Source organism: Pieris rapae, chromosome 16 (assembly GCF_905147795.1).
Source record: "Pieris rapae chromosome 16, ilPieRapa1.1, whole genome shotgun sequence".
NCBI lineage: Eukaryota > Metazoa > Arthropoda > Insecta > Lepidoptera > Pieridae > Pieris > Pieris rapae.
The window spans coordinates 5,463,449-5,490,928 of NC_059524.1; the positions used below are offsets into that span (position 1 = coordinate 5,463,449).

The window sequence follows — 27,480 nt, forward strand, 5'->3', positions numbered from 1 at the left end:
TGATTGAATCATAAGCTTCAAACACCTCATCTCATCCTAAAAGATACGTTCAAAAACCAATGCTGAAACCAGCTCATTTATCCAAGTATATGTTATCGACCCGTGATTTTTTCTATTCAATTGATTCATATTAATTCAATCGGAATGACGTCATCATTTCCATACTAATTCAAAGATTACATACAACAACGGCTATCAGATTGTGCCTACCCATTTTACCAAGACACCACTATTTTATGGGAATCTTACAAAAACATTTATAAAAATACACCGGGTACGAGATTCATTGTTGACGTTTACATTAAAATAATGTTCTTTTTATCTCCGATTTACGGAAATTCATATTTTGGTTCAAATCATTGGTAATTATGGAATTGAGAAGAAGAGGTCTGCCACAAGTAAATTGTAGTTATGAAAACTATGTATTAAATAATTTTATTTCAATTTAAAAATTATATGACACTAATATAATTTATATGTATTTCTTATAATATATGTTACTACACACATTATGTACACTATAAATTAAATTAAATTAAAATTAATTAAATTAAACATTAATTTTATGCCTAACAATGTTGTGATTACTAGAACTGATTTAAATTTAAGTAATGTAAATAATTTAACTTAAGTATTAAAATAAAATAACAAAAACACCTCGTTGGTTTTTTATTTATAACTTTAGTCTTTGTATATATACTACTGAAATTATTTTTCTAAACATTATTAGGTGATCTCTGTTTATGGTATGGTATATAATTTTCACAGCATATAAATTGTATTGCGTATATGCACCTTTGTAACTTAATATAATATTATATTTTTTTATAAATTGTGTTTTTGGGAAATTATATTTAAGTACGAATTACATACTAATAAAATGATGAAATATGAACAGTATAGAATATATATGCTGAATTGCTTTAGTGTTGTTGTGTCGTTAAAGCAATTTAAACAAAAAATAGTATTATTATTCGCCGACAGATGTTAAGAAGAGTCATTTTTCAGTTTAAATTGGGACTACTCAAACACCACCTTTTTGTTATTTTCCATCATTTATTCCTAGCTAGATCGATTTATCGCTCCCGAAACCCTCTGTATACTAAATTTCATGAAAATCGTTGGAGCCGATCCTGAGATTTCCAATTATTGAAAAATTACAAGAATTGCTCTTTTAAAGATATAAGATTTAATAGCTTAAACATTAAGAACTAAATTAATTTAAATAAACAAAAAAATAACTTTTTTATCGACTTCCAACCAAAAAAAAATATTTTGGTAAAATTAATATTTCAGAAATCTATTTTTGATATCATCCAATGAAAGAAGCCGAGAATCGAAAATGACATCGTAAGTGGCACAGCAGAGGCCTTGATCCATCCCCACAAGCTGAAATAAAAGACAATTTATTTTGATATAATTATTTTTCGTTACGTAGAGGATGTTTAAGCATTATAAATAAACTAACAGTACAGAAAACACCAAAAATCGTGCCTGACCGGCGAAGCATTTTTTGAAACATCGTAAAGGGTTAAAAAATAAAAAAAAACAAACGAAAGCATGGCAGCAAACTAAGGAATAAAGTTTTTATACATAAAATTACATCAATCTTAAATTTACGAAGCCAAGAGCATCTCTGGTTGGCCAAAATATCTTTTACTGTGCAATTTTCGGGCGAAGCACTCTTTGAGACGGATAAGAAAAGCGAATATCGAATTTCTGAGATAGGTGGATTGCGGAATACTTTACATTGACCAAAATCTGCCTATAAGTGATTTAGGTAATTATGTGTCATATATGAAAGTTCCACTTTAGATATGTATCTATTCTTAGTTAGCCGATTCACGAAAATAAACGGAGATAAACAAAAATACACGTAGATAAACGAAAATAAACGAAGATAAGCGAAACTACACGAAGATAAACGAAAATAGGTGAAGATAAACGAAAATACACGGAGACAAACGAAAATACACGAAAATAAACGAAAATAAACGAAGATACACGAAGATAAACGAAAATACACGAAAATAAACGAAAAAACACGAATATAAACGAAAATAAACGAAAATAAAAGAAGATAAACGAAAAAACACGAATAGAAACGATAATAAACGAAGATAAACGAAAATAAACAAAGATACACGAAAATACACGAAAATAAACGAAGATAAACGAAAATACACGAATTAACTAGTTTAGAATAATTGATAAGCAATAAATATTTTGATGCATCGCCCGTATAAGTATCTCATGTAATATTTTTCGGATTGGGATTTTCAAAATATCTTGCGGGTCAAATCATATCTTACAGCGGGCCGGGCTCGGCCCGCGGGCCGGTGACCTAAATAATCTCTAAATCTCAGCAAATGCATGAAAATTAAATAAAATACTTCAATATTACTCACTCGTATGGATCATCAGAGATGTAGAATGGATCGGTCTGTAACACGCCACAATTTGCTATAAACACACGCTTCATTGGACGATCATCAACATCCGTGGGTGTATGTTCTATCACATGAACGATATTTTGACCTTCAACGACCTGGATATTAAAGAAAAGAGAATATTAAAATAAATGTAGTAATAATATTAAAAAAGCGTAGTAAATAAGCGAAAATCGTGATACGTATTGTTACACATACTTGAAGAAATAGAAAAAAAAGATAAAGCTAAGTAAGTCTCGATTCTACACGTTACTTGGTCATATGTGGTGGACAAACCCAAAAGCAATGTCTACACAACTAAAGACAACGGCAAACTTGCAAGAAAACCTGCTTTCAGTTTATAAAAGATCGCCTCGCAAGATTGAGACTTTCCAACCTCTTCTCCCATTCTCTTTACAGTGAGCATATCCATCCACTGTTTTAATCTATTTAAGACATAATATATTATACTAACTTTTCCAACAACTGTATGTAAGCCGTCAAGCCAAGGTGTACCTTTAACGGTTATAATGAATTGACAACCGTTTGTATTTTTACCTAAAAGTTCAAAGTATATTATGATTTTAAATCGGAACGTAAGGTATGGTTTAAATTCACGTAAAAAATTGCACAAATTGGCAATATGCGTAGATCAATTTGCAATTGTGTAATAAAATAACCCTCTTACCTTTATTAGCCATAGATACAAAACCTGCGTTGGTGTGTTGTGTATCTAGATTTTCATCATCAAAAACTTCTCCGTAAATACTTATTGAACCACTACCATCATCAGACACAACATCACCACCTACAAAGTTTCAATTACTTAATAGAAAATACAACATTCAAGGTTAATTACTTATATATTCACGTAGTATGAATGAATTATGGCTTTAATTTTTTTTTGTTTTTACTAAAGCGTAAAAAATCCGAAACCCATAAGAAGAAAGAAAGATATCGTAATCCCATTTCTTCAGCTCTGTATTTGGACATTTGAAATCTGTGCATTGCATGTTTTTGGTACGATATTGGTGAATATATAAGAACGAACCCAAACCATCCTAGAAATGCTGTATATACATGTATGTTAATAAGCTACCGTTATAACACAAAATTAAAAACAAACACACAATATATTAGAATGCAGAATACCTTTAAGAAATTCTTACCTTGAATCATAAATCTTTTAATAATTCGATTAAAACTAGTGCCCTTGTACGATTTTCCTTTTATGCCTTTTGTCGCAAGAATTTTAAAGTTATTCACTGCTTTTGGCGCTAAATCACCAAACAATCCAACGACGATTCTACCAATGGGTTTATCTTCATTTTCAATATCAAAAAATACTTGATCTGTAACTCTGAATTGACGTGCCTAAAAATTTTTCAACAATAATTACACTAATAGAAAATATATAGCCAAAAGCACAAATATATTTATCATACATAGATCGTCACAAATAAATTCAAAAAGAGAACGTGAGAAATTCTAGAGCGGATATTCATCTTTATAAAATTTAAAAGTACAAATACGACTCTTGTATTTTCCCGAAGAAATGCTACTAGTTACCGAGCGTATTAAAATTGGATTAAAGTGTGAATCACAACAAGTGCTAAGTAGGTATGGAGTGAAAGCGGTATTATTTGTTTCAATTTTTTTAAATCATTCCATAAGTTACTTTTAAGTGTCTGTTAGCTACTAGAGTGGAACTGTCAGCAGCAGAAAAAATTCTTAGCGAAGGTACCTGGTAGTTGCTGATTTCTTATTTTACCTAGTCGACTGGTTTAGAGCATTGATCCAATCAGATCCAACAAATGCCTCGAGTGGGATCGAGGCGCCATCTTGACTTTGAACTGTGCGTTCAGGGAACGCATTACGCAGGGTAGCTCTGAGTATTCAATATATCATTGTGGTAATGAGACGTTGGACTGAGTTGGGTCTATGTGATTTGTGGTTGAGTTCATTATGGTTAAGAGTGTCTCTCTCTTGCCTTGCCTTGCCTTGCGCGTGCCTTGGACCCTTGTTATAATTCCACCTAAAAGTGTTATTTATAACGTTAAAAGGATTCAATCTAAATTAGATACTGTACGATAATTATTCTTGTCGTTTGTACTCGTACTTTACCCACATCACGCCCACTAAGCCCGCTTGTGACGATGTTCATATCGATATATTTCTCCGACAAAGTTAATTGGTTGCTTTCTTTGGTCTTCGGATATAGACCAGTATATTTTTGCCCAACTTATCTTTACAATATATTTTTAATTGACGCTCTTCCTTTTGCCTTCTCTTGGACCAATTTTTTTCTTATAATATCTAGTTCCTTTTTATTTTCTAAAAATTTTCGTCATTTAGTTTTATGCTTTGCCATATTTTTGTATGTGACGAAATGTCTTGTAATTTTAATGTTTAGCATACTCTATGTTTGTTTTATATTGTTTATCACTGTTACTGGCCAAGTTGTCGAATTTATGTGTCCCATACATATATTAATTGAAACTTCTAAACTTTAACGTAAAAAAAGCTGGTCGCCGGGGGAGCAACCTGTTACAGTTGGCAATACTAGAGCATCATTATATTTTTCAACTAGCAAGAATCGCACCTCGGAAAAACCTCATTGGTTACGTTATTGCCACTGCGCAAAGTTATCACAGTTATTATATTATTATATATAATATATTTATATATATTAACAGTTGTTTTGTGTTTTAACTTTTAAGTTAGTTTACCATTGAAACTATAATGAAGGGCCACCACTTTTTTTATTCAAAGATTATTATGTACTTACTTCAAATCTACGATTACTGATTTTGGTTACTACCCGCTCTTAGGGTATCAGATTACAGTATTTTTTTTACAACGTAAGATTTCGTATTAGTATAATATTATTATATATTATAAATAAACTAAAGGAAGAAAAACATAATACAGGGTAAATGAAGTACAGATTGGGTTGAGATAGTTGAATAAAAAATGAACTTATAAATATCCATATTGTGTCCATATTTCAATATCTAAATATCGGTATATCGTCCAAAAAAGTATACGTAATAAATATCGATATTCCGATATTTTATCACAGTCCTAACTCCTATATGCCAAGACCATCTGGCAGCACTGTATCACTTTGACAGATGACTATTTTGGATTTCTATGGAATAACAAACCTAACAACAATTTTGCTTTCTTACTTATTAGTAAAGATATCAAATTAATTTCATCTTTCTAGTTTTTCTTTTAGTTAAATAATTTAAACGTTGTTGTAATAGAAATTACTGAAGTGCTTAGTTTAAAGTTTTTTAAAAATGACTGTAAACAATACTATTGCTCATCAGCGCTTAATTCTTAGTGGTGATCGCGAAAGGTATAAATTATTTGTTTATTCATCTTATGATATGAAATTTATTGACAATATATTTCTTGTAGATTTAAGGAATTACTACGGAAGAGGCTAATTGAATGTGGTTGGAGGGATCAAGTTCGAATGCTTTGTCGAGATGTAGTCAAAGAAAATGATACAAACAACATAACGTTTGATACGTTGGTTTCAAGAGTTACACCTCGGGCTAGAGCAATTGTGCCGGATACTGTTAAAAAAGAGCTATTACAGAAAATCAAAACACATTTACTTACCCAGAAAGATCAGTAAACAATTTAATTGTAATCATAACTCAACCATTTCGAGCTGTATTAACCATAGTATTGTTTAAATACATTTATAGTTTTGGTTCTCATCTGGTTCAACTCGGAGAAACAATAATTACTTACTTAAAAATGATTCAATTTAATAATTCCATAACATCTTTCATTGTAGCCTACTATAGACTTATGTAATTGGACACTATTGGAATTTTAAGGAATATATTTTAATAATTTTAAGGACTTATGTAATTGGACATTATTATATTTAATTTTAAGTATATTTAAATAAAACTCACTTTCCAACCAACAGTATATTTTATTTATAAACATTTTAACCAAAAATACATATTGCTTACATATTTAATACTGCTAATATATCATATTTACCTGAATGTCACGACTGCTGTTGTCATGGACATGTTATTGAGAAAGGTTAATATTCCGACTAAATATTTTATGGCAAATATTCTTAATACATGTATTTACATTTTTCTTAATGGAACCTTTGGAATGGATTGTAAGAAAAGTACCATAAATGTGGATAATTCTATTGATGAACTAATAATGTATGAAATCATATTGAAGGTACTTTACTTAACTCCATTAAAAGATTTCACCTAATTCATATTGCACTGCTCCTGTACAAAAATCAGCTTTCATAAAAAAAAATATGAAAATAAATTGATTGATTACATTTGAGCAAGTATTATTTGAGTAGATCTTAAAAGTCACATTTCATGCAAAAACAATGTTTACATTCAGATCTAAAATATGTAGCTAATATAAACAAATATAAAAGATCTTTAAATTATTGTACTTGAAGTGTAAAATCTAAAAACACAAATAATATCATTTTGTACATAAAACAACTCAAGAACGGCAAATAAATAAAAACTTACTCATCATATAAAATAAAAATATCATTAATAAGAGAAGCAGCCTTTGAAATACTTGTAAAACACAATAGAAATGAGCAAATAGATTTCTTATATAATATATAAGACTTAAAGCTTTATTTGCCTGCCAATTAGGTTAATTTGTATAAGAAATGTAAAGTTTTTTTTATATACAATTGGAATGTTTCATGGACTTGAAGGTACCATTAGGTATTCATAATTCTGATCACAAACAGCTTACTACAAATAATATCAGTACTCTCTTACTTTACATCTAATAGTTTTATTTCTCTTAAAAATATCTGATTTAATCTAATTTATTCTTAATTCATTTATTCAATACTGCCAATTACATTCTGAGCAATTTAAATTTCATATATTCAATACTGTTTCCCATGTTATGCTGCTGAGAATATTAAATTTCTTTATGCTTTAGAAGCTTTTGAAAAAATATTAGTGTTATAACATACAATCAAATATATTCTTTTTAAATTAAAACATTATGTGCTCAATGATTACTGGCTAAACTAAAATATTATTGAAGAACTTAATTTAACAAATTTTATGTAAGTGGTCATCATTCCATTTATTAAAATATGTTCAGGTTTAGAGAATTAGAATTTCAAAGCAATAAAATGTGCTCACTAATAAATTCCATTCCAAGATAGTTTAACCAAACAAAGTACCTTATTATTAAGTGATGAATGATCTAAATAGACACATAAATATGTACTGCTTGTTTGGGATAGAAGCTTAACAATATTTTCTCATATTTAGAAAGAAAACCACTGCATCTAGAAATATACACCAAAGAGATTCACTAAAATCATAAAATAACACACCTACAAATATTTAAAATTATTTAGTTTCTAAATATATATGTATGTAGTAATAACAAGCCATAAGATAATAATAATGTATTCCAACATGGCATAATAAAATTTCGAAATAAACAACTCAACAGTATTGGCTACTATTGGCTATTCACAACCCTATCGCGCAATTATTTGATTCCTTTGGCTCTTTTCATGGGATTTGTTGATATGATAATTTTGTATACATATATTATTTAAATAATAGTTACACTATGAGACATAAAAAATCAATCAGTGTACGATTTCGGTATCCCTAAAGTAAACTGTTGTATACTTACCTTTATTAGCAGCACACCTAATTAAAAAGTTTCAAAATTGTACATAAATTCCAGCGATTTGTCTAAATATAAACAACAAACAATTTAAAAATTTTCTAAACACCAAAATAATTTATACAGCAAAGCACAAAGATTTATAAGCCCGTCAAGAACTTTGTGGGTTGATATGGCGATTTGGTAACGGAATGATGGTCTGGACCACAAGAAACATAGAGGTACATCTTATTTTGTTACGAACTGATAAGTTCCCAAATGTTTTTTTAGCTGTTTTCATAAATAAATATTTTGCAGTTTGAAGTTAAAAGGGAAGTAGATGTTCTGTGCTCCGAAGTTGAAACTGATTATGTGAGCGGCCGTCGTGGGCGTTGGCGTGGTGCGGGCGCGCGCGTTACAAGTACGAGCGCGGACGCCAAAGCCAAGCGTACTGGGGCTCGGGACCCGCCCGGTAGCCTGTATAAAATTAAAATCTTAATAATCAAATTTAAGACATTTCTATGAAAAAGACAAACTAATCAAATTGCAAGCACTAGACAGGCCAAGAGGTTGGTCACACAACGTGAAAGCCGAAAACTGTGATCCTAGGAAAAACGTATTTTACTTGAAAGACTATTATATAAACTGTAAGTGCAACAATGCAACATTTATGACTGAGGCTTCATTTTAAATTATATTTTGCGCTGATCGTAACCAGTTTCTTAAATTCATAATTAAAAAAATTCTTAAATCTAAGATTTGTAAATACTTTTCATTTTGGTATTAAAGTTAAAATTTGCATAGAGATTGTGTTAATCTTACCTTACAAGTACGGATGTGACAGCTGCTCTACCATCAGCTGTCGGTTCAATAGCAACAGGTTGGACTTCCCCGCGTCTCCTCCCACCACCCGATACTAACACTACAACTCCCGCAAAAGGGCGTTTTGCCATATGTAGCATCTACAAAAGGTAAAACCATGATAAATACTACATATTTCGTTTAGATAGATATTTTATTTATTAGATAAACATATTTTTTTTATATAAACTGACCCAGCTGCCACAGGTCAGTTACGGTAATAAATAACTAAATTGTTATAATGGCAGTGGAAAAGAGTATTTAGATTTAAATAATAGAGTATCAGTTTATGAGTACTACGCAAAGCGATGGAGAAAATCAATTTACACCAAATTTAAATCATCAACTAAATAAAGTTACGTACCTCAACAACATGCCGTCTTCGCGCTCTGCGAACGTCGGCGGCTTGCTTCGCTTTCCACGCGACAACGCACGCAGCCAAAAACAAGAAGAAACACGAGAAAAACACCGAGAAGAACACAAACAAATCAATATGGAGCTGATCCTGACGGAAAAATGCGATACCGAACGTCGCCGAGCCCTCTTCAGTATTCCTCGCCCTAATTATTATATAGAACTTCGTATGGGTCAAATCGTGAACATTTTGTGGGAGGGTCAACACAAGTCGGTTTCGGAGGTTCCTCACTCGCAATAGCACATTCCTCTTGTCAACCGTCACGAATGTTGCCAAATCCTTCGCCGTATAATCAGCTAGGGCGTATTCGATTTTATCATAGTACCACGTGACTCTATTCTTTTTTGGTATGTGGTCGTCGAAAGATGGCATTTTTCGAAATGGCTCGTGCTTGTAATAGCTCGGATCTAACTCCACTGCGTGTTGGCCGGTCGATGAATTAACTGAGACCACGTAGGAGCTGTCGTTAGGGCTCATATAAAGGTCCACAGATCCTTGAGTGACGTCAACGATGACGCGTATATCGACATTCATATATCGGGGGTTAACTGCGACGAATACAGTTTGTCCTGGGTATAAGGGACGTGGCTTGATTTTGCATTCATCTGTTTAAAAAAAGTACTTTCGTAAGTGAATGTGCATGAGATATAAAATAATAAATAATAAATAATAGCTTTAAATCAAATCAAATCAAAATATCTTTATTCATCTAGGTAAACAAGTACACTTATGAACAACAAAAAGTTACATTAATTGTAAATTTACTACCAGTTCGCAAGTCAAAGGCGTAGAGCGGGTAAGAAGAACTGGCAAGAAACTTTCCGCCACTCTTTTCGCCAAGTTTTTAATACAAATTGTTTGAACTGGAGCAAATCAATCCCAAGGATTAGGATCATTTAAGTATTCGTCACTTTTATAAAAAGCTTTATTAATTAATTTACTTTTAACAAGGGCTAATGGCTAAAAGGCTAAAGATAATTAATAGGAAAGTCTATCTATTGAAAGGGCAAACGAAAGCATTCAGTTGAAATTCGGCAAACTAAGTTATTAAAAGCAATTGAAGATTTGCATACTGGAAAGCAGATTCGAAATGTAACGCAATTTTAAGACAAGAAATTAAAAAAAAATCAAATTAACTCACCAATCGACTTTCCATCAAAGCATATCTTATTTTCAATATTAATGGTTTTGTAGCACTGATGTCCATTCCTCGGGTCTCCCATATAAAGGTCCTTACATTTGACGCATTGGTACCTCCAACACTCCTGCGCAGAGTTTTTACTGGAGCTTGAAGTTTGACAAGACGCATCGCTCTCTGTGTTATTTCCACAATTGCATTTCTCACCAGTCACTGGGTCACAGGTGTCTCCGTGGCCATGGCATTCGCAACTGGAAATATACATTAATATATAATATATAGAGTAGTATATAAGTCTAGTTCAGCGCATATCTATGGGGTTAAGTGCTCATTATATTCCACCAAATTAATAATAATTTGCGTAATCAGAAGTTATACATACATAAGATCTTATTCGAGCTCTTTTCGAAAAATCATTTTGACAAAAATTTGTGTGCTTTTTATTAATTAGAATTTTAAATAAATTAGGTGGTGTTAGATGTTTCAGAAATAGAAAAAACTTACAATACAACAACAATTTATTTATTATTATATTCTTCATTCTGATTTTGTTTATTTTGAAGGAGTAACTGATTAACTAATTTTATTCTGGCCCAATCATTTCACCATTTTAGACCTTTTGCAAAAATTGTATTATTTTTTAGTGTTATGTACTTACGGTCGACACGCATCTCTAAAGTCCTCAGAACCTCTAAAGTAACCTTCTATACACCTCTCACACCTCGGTCCGTCCGTATTATTAGCACATCGAACACATCTCGCTTTGGTATCTCTATAGTAATCCTCCAGGTCCGAGCTTACGTCACGGGTTAACAGATCTCCATCATTCGAACAGACCGTTGTATGTCCATGGCAGAACACAGAACAAGGAATACACTGGCCGTTATCTGTGGGATCGCCTACGAAATTTGGCTTACATTTCTCACATTGGCTGCCCTGAAATGTGCAAAAAGTTTTTCTGGTAATTTTGGAAAATTTGGCAGTCCTAATCTTTTCAAACTAACAGTCATATTTTTAAAATATTTTTTTTTTATAGAACATGTAGTTGGCAGATAGATAGTTCTTTTAAATAGAGGCCAAGTGATAGGCCTTATAATATAATCTATAGGTACACAGTAAATTATTTATTGCAAAAGTCGACCAGATTTTTTTTGGGAAATTACTACTCCTTTTTTATGACCATATAACATTCAATAGAATAATTTAAACGCTTAAGCTAAGTTAGAATAAAGTTAAAATCGTCTGAGTAAAAAAGCACAAAAATGGATGAACTCACCATTGTATTATTATAACACTCGATACACTTATCCAGTTTATCCGGGCCTTCACAATGCGAGTGACCATTGCACTGGCATTGTATAGTACAATTGGCGCCCACATAGCCAAAGTCACATCTACAAACATCGGGCTGTACGCACACTCCACGCACACATCCTTGCGAACAGACGGCCGCACACACGCCACCAACGCGCTTGTGACCTTCGCCACACAGACACTCGTAGCCCGTTGGAAGGTCACGACACACCTACAAATAATGTGTTGAATTTAATATTATTATAAAAAAACCTATATTTATTTTCACATATATACAAATACAAAAATAATTGAAGTTATAATAATACTGTTATTTATGACAGCAAAATTTAAATCCTATAGCGAGAGCTAAAGCCATTCGGGAGCGATCTGAAAATAAATATTAACAGAAAAACTTTTTCAAAATATTTTATAAAACTGGTAAACTATTTTTGGTAACTATATAATAAATACATAAGTTAATTCAATTAAAATAAAACACTCACCTCAGAATCGGCTTTACACTGATGATGATTATTCTCACACTCATTCTCGGGCGGACATCTTGTATAGTGCCAGGAAAATGTATCATTTGTGCTATTACTTTCATGGGCATTGGCATACACGGCCGCACACGTCGTTCTAGTTGAATAGTCCAAGGGCGATTCGATGGATCCTTCGGTACAAACGCCTTCGCCGTTCGCACCTTCCACCGCACACCAACCGCAATGAGAATGATGCAAACATTCTGAACACTGGTCGAATGTCCCACACGGCGCTGGACATTTGCTTTTATCGGCCTTTGTCAGAACTAGCCCACAAACCCCTCCCGCACAATACAAAGGCTGGTAAGCTGGTGAAATACAAGTGCCCAAATATGTCGCCCAGTGACACTCTGAGAATCCACCTTCGGCCCCATCGGAACTTAGACAGGATTGACAATCGTCGTACAAATGGCATCGACTGGGACATTCCTCTCTGTTTGAGCCAAAGTATGAGAAGCCAAGTTTTGAAGACGCAACACGAATGGTAGTGCGGCCCTGCTCTTCGTTTTGTATGCACGTCCAGTTGTAAAGATCGGTTGGGTCGGTCGTGATTCTTGTTAGTTGACCTGAAATAGAATATGTAGACGAATACTACTTTTGGAAGTATTTAATAAACGATAATAAAAGGATTTTAGATAAGCAACACTTGTTTAAATTATTTATTTGCTCATGATGATCATCATGAGCATCATGAGCAAGTTAGGTTAGATTAGGTTAATTTTTAAAAAGATTTTAATCTTGTTACGCCAAAGAAGTATAACTTCTAACGCGTGTGCAAAAATAGAAGATATAAATTACTAGCATATGATTAAAAGTTAAATTCGATAAAAGCGAGTTCAAATCACATAAATCGATAAATTCTATCCTAAACTTACTATGACTTACGAATGACAAGAATAAAATCAAACATTTATTTATGTATTTTCAATGTATTTACAAACTTTATACTAACCTTCTCTATTTGCTAGTCTTGTCCATGAGCATACATTAGAAACACATTTTTCGCAATCTGATGCTACACATCTTAATTCTGGGCACTGATCAACTTCACTGATATACGTAGTTCCGGCGTTACATTTCATACTTGTGCATGATTCGTCCGTAGGTACACATTCTCCTGTACAAAATGGAAAAATATTACTCATTATATAATTCGGGACCCGGTATTGCCTGTTTATAAATTAATAATGATTAATTAATAAATAATTAATTTATTGATTAATAATAATTTCTTGAAAAGTATATTGTACTAGGATATTGTATTCACATAACAAACAGTCAAGAGAAATTAGAGAATTATCACTGAATAAATTCTAAGTAAATTAATCAATAATGCTGTTTATAAATTTGACGAATATTTAAATGACCCTAATTCTTGGGATCGATTTTCTCCAGTTCAAACAATTTGTATCTCAAAATTTAGCAAGTAAAAAAAGTAGCGGAGCGTTTCTTCCCTTCTCTCTCTCTTCTCGGTAGTAAATGTAGATTTAGAATAAATTTATAATCTTCCCTGTTAGTGTACTTGTTTACCGATATTAATAAAGTTATTTTGAGTTTGAGTTTGTGAAGGCTATGAGATCTATTTTTTTTTACTAAATATAGAGATTGATAAGATTTCCCACTGTTTCAGGACATTTCTTGAAAGCAGTTTTTATTTCCATTCAGAAAAGGTTAAATTTTCATAAATATGCGAAATCAGTTTTAAATTCTAACCAACTAAGTAAAATTTTAAAATGTTTGATTCTAACAGAAAATATCTTATATGCAGAGAAGATAGCCTTTGGCTCTATGAGGGCATTTGACAATTCTTACCTACACCGGCAGCACAGGTTTCACACCAGCGACAAGCCGGTTTTTCCTCAGGATACAAAGGCCAGGCAGCCAAACAAGTGGTACAAGTAGTGAAGTTCTCACATGGTCTTCTAGCCACCAATTCTTGGTCACAGGCAGCTCCGGCGTTCGTTGAGACTCTATCACTCCCTTCGCAACCTGGTTTGTCCACAGAATAGCACTTTGTATACTCCCCGGTACTGCAAAAACTACAACCCATGTGACTTCTGCACTCAATTTTGCTGGAACTCCATAAGGAACACAGATCCTCGGGTAGAGTGATGCGGGTCACCTGACAGTTGGCACTGCCTGTCCATCCCCCAACAATGTACACGTTCCAATCGTTTTCTTCCAAGTCAATTGCCATCGCATGAGCTATTGTTCTGGGCGGAGGGTGGTCTAACACTGAGGGACCTGGAAAGAGTTTTGCTGCATTTAATATTATATTTTACTAGCGGCCCGTTCCGGCTTCGCGCTGGACATCTATATTTTAAATAATTTTCTTGAATTTTAATATGTTTCATAATACTTATATGCATATTATTTCTTATTCAGTCATAATGTAGCATTCAAATGGTGAAAGAATTTTTAAATCGGTGCAATACTTGTAAAACCAATTTGTTACAAACATACTTACATACAAATTTTTCCTATTTAAATATTATATTGTATAGAAGTATAGATTATAGAATGTTTATTTAAGATGCTTTTTAATGCTGTAAACTAATACTTTTTGTTGAATTTTAAGCAATTTTTTTGTAATTTAAAAAACCTGGTATTTTTGTAATTTAATAAATAAATAAAATATAAAAAAAACAAACCTTTGGAGAGTTTCACCCACTGGTTACAACTGTACACATATGCGATAAGTGAATTTGATCTTTTGTCCGGTATTGTTCTGCCTCCAAAAACAATCATATAATCATTTGTCGTAACGGCCGAATGCAAAAACGTAGGCCGAGGTAGATTCTCAAAAACATTAAGTCCTGGAAATGTTGGTAACTCACTCCATGTCTTAGTGGGATAGTGGAATGAGAAAAGCTTATTCGAAATCATAGTTCCGTTATAGCTATACAAAATTCCTCCAAATATGTACAAGCTTTGGGAAGGTGCGTGGTAGACCGTACTATGCCCGATTATACCCTCCGGTTTGGAACCAACACAGTTAATCTTTATCCACTTATTATTATCCAAGTCGAATTCCCACATATCTGGCATGAATCCTTGTTCAAGAGAAAACCCACCAACAAGTACTAAACTCTCATAATCCTGATATTTCTGCAACGTTAACGTGTGCCCTGCAAGTGGTGGGGGCTGATCTTCTTTACTTTTGATATGACTCCATCGCTGATCTTTCAAACTAAAATGCCAAAAATCTCGTAACGTCTTATTCTGTCCACTCTTTTCTTGCAAACTTAATCCCCCATAAATATAGATATTCTGTTTTGAATGATAAATTTCGGAAGCGTGGAAATAGCGGCCCTCGGGCATTTTAGCATCCGGTGTAGCCTCGACTGTCACTTGCATCCATGTATTGTTTTTGGTGTCATAGAACCTTATATCGTTCAGGGGTCCGTGTGACAATGAATATCCACCGAACATCCACAAACCTCGTCTATCAGCGACTAAACTATGCCCGAACCGTGGTAAAGTTTTTCTTAAATGATCCAGCCCATCAGATAAAAAGTCCGAATCGAACAGCTCCGTAAATACCAGTTGACTTTTATCGAGTTTTAAGGAGCAGTCGTCTCCACCATATCCTTCATTACATAGACAACGGCCGTAGTTCATATCGCACACTCCACCATTAAGATGCCTACTACAATTGTTGCGGCAGATTTCTATGTTACAGTCGAAACCTCCAAAACCCTCCCGACACGCACAATGCCCGTTAGTACAATCTCGAGGCCACGTGCAATGACCGTCGCAGGCCAACACTTTATAGACGCCTTCAAAACCTTGATCGATCTGACTTTGCTTATAATGTATGGTCAGGTTCCCACTGCGAGCTTCTACCACTCCCGAGGAAGCCCCATTGCAAAACACTCCCAGCAACTGACTCTGTTGGTTATTACTCATATCGGGTACACCTCCTAATCCATCGTATACATATACTGCATTTTGGTCACATGGCACATTTAGCGTAGTGGAATTGACTGTAAATTGAATAATGGCATCCTTTATGTCCTCCGCTGATATAATCCATAGACATTCTTTAGTCGGCCCGATGCTTGTGATGTCAGGATCAGTTTTGTGCGATCCAATACCTTCAGTTTCGTTGGCTTTTAACATGCCTCTGGGCTCACATTGGTAATAACATCTGCCTCCATGTCTGGGGTCTCCATAAAATTTGGGTTTACAATGTTCACAATTTTGTCCTTCCGTGTTGTCTTTGCAAATACATTCACCGGTGGTTACATCGCATATACCGCGTGTTTCGTCTCCGTGATCGTTACAATCGCATCGACGACAGCCCTGACCGGTGGTGGCGTTCCCGTGACTTCCAGGTTTACAAGACTCACAGAATTCACCCTCCGTCCAATCTTGGCATTCGTCGCATCGTCCGACACCAGTTTTGCACATAGAATGATTGTGGCAACCACAATTTATCGAACAATCGGCTCCCGTCCACCCTAAATCACATTGACACGTATATTGTGGTGCACCGAGGCAAAAACCGTGGACGCAGGTGTTGTAGCAAGTTCTCAGACAAGTCTTCCGACCGTCGCCTATATAACCCTGTTTGCACTTGCAAGTGTAAGAGCCATGTGTGTTATTGCATACGGCGTTTTCGTGACAATCGTGAAGGCCCAGCCCACACTCGTCGACATCCGGACATTGCGCATACGCCCATCCCGCGTCCGTCGTTGTGACGTTTAGAAGCGAAGCGCAGTCCACGTGTGATCTGGTAAAATCTCCTTCCGTACAAACGCCGTTGATAGGATTTTCAAATGAGTGACACCACCCACAACCCATACTTCGGAGACACGTGGCGCATTGCACGTGAGCTTGACAGGATTTACACTGGCCAGATTTTTTGGTGACGTCATCTGTGGGTAAAGAGGCGCGATCGAGCCATTCTCGACAAAGGCCGAATTGGTATTCGCTCGTGTATACGCTGAAGCTAAAGCACTGCCTTGTGGCTTCGCACCAAACGCAGCGACCCCGTTCGTCGAGGCAGTGTTCGCAGTCTAGGCGCATTCGGCAAGGAGCAGGACATTCTGAGGCATCCACGATGGCTCCACTCGCTCTGCCACGTCTGGCACATCTGGCTTCGTCTGCCCACCATTCGCAGTAATTCCCTGATACACATCGCTCACAACTAATATAGTTGGAACAGTTCGGACACGCCGCGGGCTGCAAAGTGAGATATCTCCATTCATTGTCAGAGGTACAAGTTGTTTCTTCATCCACGTCCCTCATTTCGCATCGATTCGTTAACTCACACCAACCACAAGCGGCATCAGAAAGGCAAAGGAGGCAATTATCGTAATTTGAGCATTTCCCTTCAGAATAAGGTTCGAGGAATTCAAACGTAAAAACCTGAAAAAAACATTGTTATATTCATTTAGCAAACTCTACTAATAATACATCGCCAAAGTTATTGTGTACATTTCAAAAGCTAAATTAATATCGATCGATAATAAATAGTCTTTACGTAAATATAACGAGCGTAGCGGATTTGCTACTATGGAGGAATGGGAGCGTTCAAGTATTACGTCACGCAATTTTTGGATCTCCTTGACCCCCCCCCCCATGTAACGCGCCGTAACGTTCTTCTGTACCAAATAGTAAAACTTTTCGTAACCACCCAGTGACTTATTACACCTTAAAGTTGCCATATTAGTGGTGTAAAGTATCGAAAAGTCGAAAATAATATTAACAATAACGCATAATTCAATCCCCGCCCCGCATCGTAACGTTTTATCCCAAAACCCCCCTCCCCCCAAAATTAGTTACGTAATACTTGAACGCTCCCAATGCTAAAGGGAGTCTAACCACTGACTGCCCCTCAGCAAGGTCGAGAAGTTGTATATACCCTTACCCGCCCGAATAAATTCGTTAGCGCTAAAATGCGCTATGGTATGACGTCATCGCAGTGATTTAGAAGCACAGATTGTAGTTGTCGCTACATTACTAATAAATAATTGTTATTTACTTTATATTCCATTTAATTTACATTGTATTACAAGTATCAAACTGATTACTGTCGAAATATAAGACGTAACAGTGTAGGCAACAACAAAAAGGTATTTTAGCACTGGGACCTCAAAACCCCCAGAGGGTTTTTTTATGCACCGACCCTAGTAGAATAAAAAAACGAATAGTCACCTTTGTACTCTCTTGAGATTTATTATGAAGCAACTCCATTTTGGCATGATAATGAGACGGGTAAAGGCCTGTATGCAGGGAATCATTAGCGTACATGTCGACGAACAACCTTCCGGGCAACAATAAGGGCCAATCCACAGGAGAACAGGCCAAAGGGTAGGCGGTGATATTTGCCACGTGTTCTATTTTATCCCCCAGCTTCACTGTTAAATTCGCATGGCCAGCACAAACATGTAGGCTTTCGCCAGTTCCGTTCCAGTATTGGGGTATGTGCAGCCAACCTTTAAGACGGGTTTCGCTTGTACCAGCGATGATGTTATTGCTGCCTCCCCCTGCCACCCAATCAACAGTGGTCGCATTAACAACTGCCACTGAATCTGGATGGTTCCAATCCGCGGGTTGTTGGTATCTTAGAAATGTCAGGCCCGGTCTTTTGTCCTGAATTTTGCATTCCTCGGGAGTTGTTACTTCGGTTCCGCTGCTACCCCACCAGCCTGGGTTTTCTGATGGCGTGTCTTCCCCGCACACACCATAATTATCTGTGAAAAACTTAATATGTTATGATTGTGTATTTCTTACATTTGATGTTTAATATACGTACGTACGTATGTCGGCTCTGGGAGCGTTCGTGTACGCGTAGACTGTTTATTCATATCGTTTGGTTCAAAGATACTTTATTTCTCAAAGAATTACATTCAATGGCCAAAAAATTAGATTCAGAATCAGATGTAAATGCTAGAAGGGTCTTTTTGATGATATTCCATTAATTTATATAAAACTTTTACTATTTTTAGATAGATTTAGATTTATATATGTGTGTACTTTTAATATTGTTATTTTATAGATATTTCAGTTTAATTTTTTTTATTTATTGTTGATGTTGGTACTAAAATTATCTTTATATCTCTAAAGTGGACATGTGTTATCTAATTGGAATAAACAATGATTATTAATTAATTTTAAAGGTAAAAATTCATATTTAAGTCATAGATTAATGATGCGTTACTTCAGTGTTTCTGTGTAAATGATCGTATAAAGATTTTATAGCCTCTATAGAAAATTACGTATAAACAAACCATCTTTATGATGACATCTTGCATTTTGAACGCACCAACTGCACTGATACAACCCCAGTTTGGTGCTAACTGAAAACAATGGTGTTCTCGAACTATTCGCTCGCAAAGGTGGGCCGTGAATGAGACAAGACTGACAATCCCCGAGGGCGGGACAAATACCCCCACAGCGTATAGACTGCAAATTTGTTGTACAATTCGAACCTATTGTTCGGCCGTAGCAGATCTGAAAAATCATTTTTGGGTTATTGAAAATAGATTTAAAATTATCCCTGGAAAAGACGCAGGACTGAATTCACCCCAATCTTTAAACAAAGATTATGTATCAATTAGATTTTACACATAAAGAAAAAGAGCTTCACGACATAAAAGGTGCCGGCGCAATCATTATATTCAAGATTGAATTGAAACATTGTTTTCTGCGTTTATGATGCAATTTCTAAAATAACAATAAACTTACTTAAAAGGGTTACCCAAACACATTATAATGTATTGTTTTAATTAATAAACACATATCTATTATCATTATTTATTTTATATATGTTTGTATAGAATTTGTTATAAATGTAAAACTCACTTCATCAGCGGAACACCAGCCGCATTCTGGATCAGCGAGGCATTCTGGCGAAGTCCGATGTCGAGGACAAGCGGACTCGGGATCTTTATTGGTGATACCCGCGTGCCAACTTGGTAGCACGTACGCTAACAGGTCACCTGAAATATACAAAAATCATGTGTTAAGACTTTGTTAAAGAATTTAATTTAATTGAATAAACCCGGAACCTTAGTTTACTTGAATCTAGTATTTTAAACTGCAAACAGAACTTTATAAAATGTATATATTAAATATACTTTGTGCAAATTTGCACGCAGATCTGATCAATCACTCTGCCGTGTCAGTTAACAATTAATCAATATTTTTTAGAATATTAGTAAAATGCATATAACTGTGATTTTACTAAGAAACGCACCATTAACCTCAATTAGTGAAAATCACGTTTATTTGTTTCAAATTGATGGTAATCGTATCACGAATCAGGTCAGATCAAATTATAATAATTATTAACATTATTTATAAAAATATTCTAAATTAGAATTACTACAAATTTTTGAAGAGCTGTAAAGGTAAAGAAGTGCTAATAATCTCTTCGTCACTACTATATAATCGCCAAGTAGCGTATTATATATAGCGGTTTATATAAACCGAAATTTTCCTGTACCGGAAAATGTGAGCTACACGACATCACTATATAATGATGTTTTTAAATGCAATATCAAGTTTATCAAATAGAATAATTATAAAGTCGTTTTATATGCTAATATATGCAAATTGTAGCGGAAAATACGGAAACATGCATCCATAATTAATCTGTAAGGACAAGATAAAAATACTAAGTAAACTGCTGTAAATCAGTTTGCTTAGTATTTTTATCGGTCCATTTTTAAATGGTTACTATGAAGAGGTGAATGGCCTTTTAATTTACAAAAAAACAAATGCTATCAAGGTAAGAAAATATTTACGTAGATTTCGTTGCTATGCGATTAAATATTTAATTAATAACACTAAGAAAAAATATTTACACACACACGTCAAATTTAATTGTTTAATTAACACAGAAATATTTTACACAAATAAAGTATATAAGTATCTTTTTATACACAATTGTCATGTAATGTACTAAACGTTAGTACTTCACGTAGACGATAGTCCAAGGTTCGATTGACAGCAAAATAATACTTTATACAGATTGGTAAGGGTGAAACTGATTTTTTTACTGTCATCTAATAAGTAGTTTCTCCATACTTACTATACATTTTTAGGTAAAATTCTCACCATTAACATTCCCGTGATAACCACCAGCGATGAGTAAAGTGGATGGAGGCTTGAGTGCTGCGGCATGAGCGAAAACACCCTGCTTCTTTGGATATTGTTTGCGAGTCTTTCCCAAAACTTCTAGTGGTATCCAGGCATGGCAACCCAGGTGATACAGATACATCTGACCATCATAACAAATCTCCTCTCGATTGTGACGATGAGAATATCCTCCAAATACCACCAAATAGTTACCTACACAGTAGATATTCTATTGAAATAGCTTCAATCTTACTAAGATCTTTTACATTACACAACTACTGTCAGGTTCATCAATAGACAGTGATTTTTTTTTTAATAATATATGAACAAATTTAACATTTGTAGAAAGACTATAGACTCCAGACTAGAAAACTTAGGGAAAGTTTAAAATGACACTTGAGAATGAGACTCAAAATCCAATACATTTTTGACATACCAAAGTGACATGACAGTTTTTGACTTACAAGTACTTAGCGTTAATTCCGGATTTAAATCTTACATATAGGTGTCTGCCCGTCTATAAGCGTAGATCTTTTAAACTAAGCTTAGGTCAACTGTATTACGCGCAAAAATACATGAAAAAGTAGTGCCTAATTAATATTATTCTTAAAATTCGTGTTCTCCTAAATACATAATTCAATAAATATATTTTGCTTGTGATTTTTTGGTTACAAGGCTTGCTGACAAGGCCTTAAAGATTTCAGAAGTTAAGTTCGCTTTTGTATAGGATTCGCTTACATGTAACATTAAATCGAGTTCATATTCGTATAGAATACTTAACAAAACTATAAAACGTTATGACACTCACCAATAACAGTTGCAGTATGAAATGCCCTTTCCCGAGGCACATAAATTTCTCGTAACTGAGCGCGCGGATAGTGTATTTCACTCCAATGTTTGTGATCCAAATCAAAAGTAAACATTCTGTCTGAAAGCTTAGAGAATCTGTAACGAATTTCAAAGATAATATTTACAATTCTTTCTATACAACTTTGCAATTAATACGTGCTTGTACAGTGAAAGAAAATCCTATGATTTCTAACGAGTAAAACTTCGACGAATCGTATAAGCGGCTGTACTAAAATAGTAGTATAATATCTACGTATCTGCTATACAAGATATTATAAAAAAAATATCATACATAAACCGCTTTTATCTTTAGTCTTATCTATAAAATTCTCGTGTCGCGGTGTTTGTTGTTAAACTCCTCTGAAACGGCTCGACCGATTCTTATGAAATTTTGTGTGTATATTGGGTATGTCTGAGAATCGGGTAATATCTATTTTTCATCCCCCTAAATGTTAAGGGTAGTCCACTCCTTTTTTTTTTAATTTTAAGTAAAATTTGTATTATGATAAACCATAAAAAAGTACATACAACCCCTACTTTTCCCCTCTCTACAATAAACCCCTATTTTTTATTATAAATGATATACTTGGCAAAACGAAGTTTGCCAGGTCAGCTAGTAAAATTATAAATATATCATGTTTCATCAGTTCATTTAAAGAAATACCCTCAAAGTAGTTTTGCAGTACCTATTTAAAATAAAACTCACCTAGCAACGCTGGCGACAACTCCTCCATATATAATGATAGAATTGGTTGGCTCATGATATACCGTGGTATGAGCGACCACTCGGACATCTAACTCTTTGCCCCCACGCACTTGTACTTTTTCCCATGACTCACTACTAGCTTCGCCCATCTTTATTTTGTACAAACTGCAATAAATTTTCAAATAAACTATGATCAATGCCTCAATTAAAAATTGCCGAATTTAATTAAATACGAATTAAAAGGGATGGTAATAGCTCACTAACGATTTCATATGAACATGATAATACAACTGACGTATTTTACGACTTAATTACATCTTTATAGTCCAGTTGTGCATATGATTTAACATTTGCGTATGCAAATTTGTAAATTTGAATTATAAAATATTAAGCAACTTTTTTGTTTGACTATTTCGAAGTTGGTAAGAAAGAAAGAAATGCATTTCACTTTCTCTTAACTCAAAATTATCCTATCTCTGAATTGTAATGATGAATCGTGTGACAAATACAATAGTGAGAAAGAATATAGAACTTTTTGACTTTGATATGACCTTGGGCATGGTATCATATAAAGCCTGATAGCGCTTATTTAAAGTTTCATGCAAACATCGTATAATGATCCCAGGTCATCCAAGGTGAACATGTCTGTTTCAAGTAAAAATTAGGATCTTGTGTTTTGTTGCCTCTTTATCAAGCTAACACAATAACATTAATAAATATAATAGCCATAACATTTGCAATAAATTAAATTAAACAAAGGCCTTACCTAGAAGAAAACTCTCCTTCGACGGTACTCCCTCCAAATAAATACAATTCATCTTTAACAGCGGTTAATGTATGTCGTGTAAGACCCGGTGGCGTAAACGAAGAATTCAATGCTCGTAATGTCCACACATTGTCAACAGCATCATAGTACCATAACTCAGACGACAAACTACCATCGGAAAGCTTTCCACCGTACAAAATAAATCCTTTCCCAAACGCACAAGCCGAATGACCATACCTCGGCTCGGGTTTAGTACTATTCGATAATTTACTAATAAATTCTGGTCTATCAGTAAACTGTAAATAACTTTCAGAGTATGGTAAGGGCGGGTGTGTGTACATAAGAGGCAATGACGTCTTATCATTGTGAGAGAATGATGTTAGAAGTAAATTAAATAATGAACTCCGGTTTCCTATTTGCACGCTGCCGTCTATGTTACCCTGAAAATGTCGAATGATAACGACAAAAAATTAATTCAAGACCTAAACACAATAGATTGGATATTTAGTATCATTTTAATATTAATGTTTATAGAATTTGATTTTCCATGACTTTTTCAAGGCGCTTGAGAATTAGCAAAAGGTAAACGAGTCGTATAACATTGAACTCAGTATACAGTACATTTTAACGCGCAAGATGAGACGAAATTATATGAAAAGGACGAATATTTAAAAATTGACAAACCATTTTATTATGTAGATTTGAACAAAAACATGTGATATAAATATTCATACGATGCATAGTTATTATGTAATATTCGGTTAAATTTACATATTGACAAGGTCAAATGACATAAAATGTGAAGTGCAAGGAAAGTTAAGAATATAGACTTATAATCGTTATTTTGACTGATATATAAATACAGTCAAAATCTTTTATAACGACATCGAAGGGACTATTCTTATTTGGTCGTTAAAACGATAGTCGTAAAGTCGATGACGATGTTATTAAGTACCAAATACTATAGAATTCAGAAGGGACCTTTGATTTTGGTCAATACAACCGGTAGTTTTACTAAACGATGTCGTCGTGAATGGCTTTGACTGTACATAATTTATTTTAAAAAAATACTCATGATTGTGAACAGTTAATTATTCTCAAAAATAAACTAAATTACCTTAGTAAATAAGGTCAATAACGATTTATCTATTTCTTCATTTGTAGGATATCTTCGTAAAACTTTTCCGTTTTCATCATACCACTGACTAGTAGAAAATCTGCAATTTCATGCAATATTAATTATACAGGAAATAGCTGTAAGGATCGATTCCAAGATATAATTTTGTATGGGTGTATAATTATAACATTCATCATTTTTAAAGCTGAAAATTGAATATAAAAATTCCAGTTATTCTATTTCATACAACAACTTACTTAAGCTATAGGTATTCATAACCTTAATTTTTTACAACTGAATAAACAAAAATTATGGGATAGTAATTGTCCTCATACTGATCCTCTATCATTATCAATAAAATAAATATTATTTGTTTTTAATAATCATCATCTTTTTCAAATTGATAATGATTGATGTTTATAGCACTTACTTGTACACTTCTAATACTCCTAAGACCCTATTAAGATCATATCCTCCAAACACGTATAGAGAGTTTGTGAGATTCACAAATACTGCGCTATGAGCTGCCCGTTTCGTCATTCCACTCTCTGTCCTTGAAAGCCAATGCCAACTATGGCCATCTTTATCATTGTTCTTAAGAGAACAGGATTCACCTGAATATCTAAAAACACATTAACAAAAAAATATATAATTTTATATTAAGTACTCATTTTTTATTGTTATGAGAAGAACAATGACTTAATAATATTGTTATTATTGCCCTCATAATATTCAGTAAATGATTGTGATGAAATCAGGTCACGCATGAGATAAATCATCATTAACATATAATATAATTAATTTTTTTTAACATTCAAGAGATAAAATGTATACAACACCTTTTTAAGTAAAAAATTAAAAAATACCTATAGCAATTTAAACATACCCTTTCTTACAAATACATTTATCTCCTTTACACTGACCATTTCCAGAGCAACCATTGGGGCATAACTCAATACTACAATCGGGACCACCCCATGTCCCTACACAGAAGCATTTATTTGGTATACATAGTCCTCTACCAGTACAGTTATTTGGACAGTTATGAATAGCATAAGTAGCCCGAAATCCATCAAGGACATAGTTTGTATCACTGTACAATAATATTAACATCTGCAAGGTAAAACCTTAATTATTTTAAATTCTTCTAAATCATACTGCAGAATACTAAATGTATGTGGTACTCACATAACCACTAGATGCGGTAACATTTTGAGGTTCAGTTTTCCCACTAAAGCTACCAAGTAGCGGAGCATCAAACGAATCTCCATCATATACAAATACATAGTCATAGGAACATTCTGTACCCATGCGGATGAAACTCAATGTGATATATTGAGATTTATTGGCAGCCTTAATGAGCCATTCGCAATGAGAATCCTGGTAAAACAAAACAGTAGTTATTTAGTTAAATATTACAGCTATATTAAGTGCTAAACTTGTTCAAAACATTGGTTACTAACTTGTGTATAATTGGAGTTGCTGGGGCCATCGGTTATTATTCCGCTCGGCTCAGTGAATACTCTACGAGTCTTGTCGCAAGGACCTGTGGACGCGGCACACAGAACTGCCAAACAAGTCCAACATAGAACTACTAAACATGCACCTTTCTGTCGAATTCGTGGGTAAAACATGCCTCTTTGAAATTTTTGCAAACCATAAGTTAAACATCAGAGCCATATAATCGTGAAATTACGACTAATATTACTAAAATGTAAAATAAACAAGACTCATATAGTTGACATCTACTTCAAGGCTAACAACTACACTCGAGTATGAAGTTATCTTTTACTGAATAATTATTAATACGAGTAATATTATATTTTTTTAATTTATTGCGTTTCATGAGATAAATATATAACTTATTCTACACTTTCTTAGCACTTTCTAATAAAAATTTCACAAAAACAAACAATCGAGCCATCACAGTATTTTGACGTGATTTTGACAATTAAATCTAACCAGACGACATATGTAAATTGAATTACTGACATTGACTTTGAGACTACACCACAGACTAGTATATACTTTATAATAGAAGGCAATAGTCTGAACACTAAAAAAACCAGCTGAATAATACAAATTTCAAATAAATGGTTATGAAAATGATAAATAATGCAGATCAGATGTTTGACAAAATTATTATGGCCACATTTAACTAACGACTGGCATTCGGCTGAAAGACTTGTATCCGCGTCCTACTATTAATACTGTAGCAAAAAGTAAGATGCTGAATTTGGCGGGAAAACTATAACAAACAATTTTCTGATAATAACACTGACAACAATTTATATTACTACATAAATTTGTTTTTTTAATGTAAACGGATAATGTTCCGCCTGCAGCGAGCTAACGCTTTTATATTATAACGCGTCAAAATATTTTTTCATTGTCGCTTCTAAAATTTAAAAGCAGTGTTATTTCTTAAAGGAAACTATGGTACTAGCTGATGTGGTATGCTTGACATCTATATTCATAAACAACGTAAGAAAACAATATTATCAAATAAAAGGTTAAAGGTAGACACGCTGATATTTTTATACTACAGGTTGTAGAACAAATTGATTAAGGATATACATTTACGAAACATAACATAAAAAATTAAGT

The 27,480-nt window shown here is 33.9% G+C and overlaps 3 protein-coding genes and 1 non-coding gene across 4 annotated transcripts; 1 reads left to right on the top strand and 3 right to left on the bottom strand.

Annotated features, from left to right (window-relative positions):
* Positions 1–1,229: 1,229 nt before the first annotated feature.
* On the bottom strand, positions 1,230–4,153 carry LOC110991411 (peptidyl-prolyl cis-trans isomerase, rhodopsin-specific isozyme). The gene is made up of 6 exons (XM_022256763.2): positions 3,875–4,153; positions 3,599–3,803; positions 3,118–3,237; positions 2,905–2,987; positions 2,409–2,548; positions 1,230–1,389 (listed from the first exon to the last, which is right to left on the bottom strand). Exons 1-6 carry the CDS (start codon positions 3,932–3,934, stop codon positions 1,293–1,295), a joined length of 705 nt encoding a protein of 234 aa, XP_022112455.2. The 5' UTR covers positions 3,935–4,153; the 3' UTR covers positions 1,230–1,292.
* Positions 4,154–4,908: 755 nt separating this feature from the next.
* LOC123689896 lies at positions 4,909–5,076 on the bottom strand. The gene has a single exon (XR_006750763.1). It is a non-coding gene; the product is annotated as a U4 spliceosomal RNA (small nuclear RNA).
* A 491-nt stretch (positions 5,077–5,567) lies between these two features.
* Positions 5,568–6,362, top strand: LOC123689857 (enhancer of yellow 2 transcription factor-like). The gene is made up of 2 exons (XM_045631562.1): positions 5,568–5,793; positions 5,856–6,362. Exons 1-2 carry the CDS (start codon positions 5,735–5,737, stop codon positions 6,076–6,078), a joined length of 282 nt encoding a protein of 93 aa, XP_045487518.1. The 5' UTR covers positions 5,568–5,734; the 3' UTR covers positions 6,079–6,362.
* A 10-nt stretch (positions 6,363–6,372) lies between these two features.
* Positions 6,373–26,805, bottom strand: LOC110991403 (multiple epidermal growth factor-like domains protein 8). Its single transcript, XM_022256746.2, has 22 exons — positions 26,337–26,805; positions 26,062–26,253; positions 25,760–25,986; positions 25,304–25,495; positions 24,874–24,973; positions 23,757–24,196; positions 22,991–23,155; positions 22,244–22,380; positions 21,415–21,648; positions 20,158–20,294; positions 19,584–19,806; positions 18,508–19,046; positions 14,997–17,718; positions 14,158–14,589; positions 13,298–13,462; positions 12,307–12,911; positions 11,784–12,032; positions 11,166–11,443; positions 10,511–10,758; positions 9,319–9,974; positions 8,916–9,055; positions 6,373–8,570 (listed from the first exon to the last, which is right to left on the bottom strand). Exons 1-22 carry the CDS (start codon positions 26,505–26,507, stop codon positions 8,462–8,464), a joined length of 8,361 nt encoding a protein of 2,786 aa, XP_022112438.2. The 5' UTR covers positions 26,508–26,805; the 3' UTR covers positions 6,373–8,461.
* Between the last annotated feature and the right edge of the window lie 675 nt (positions 26,806–27,480).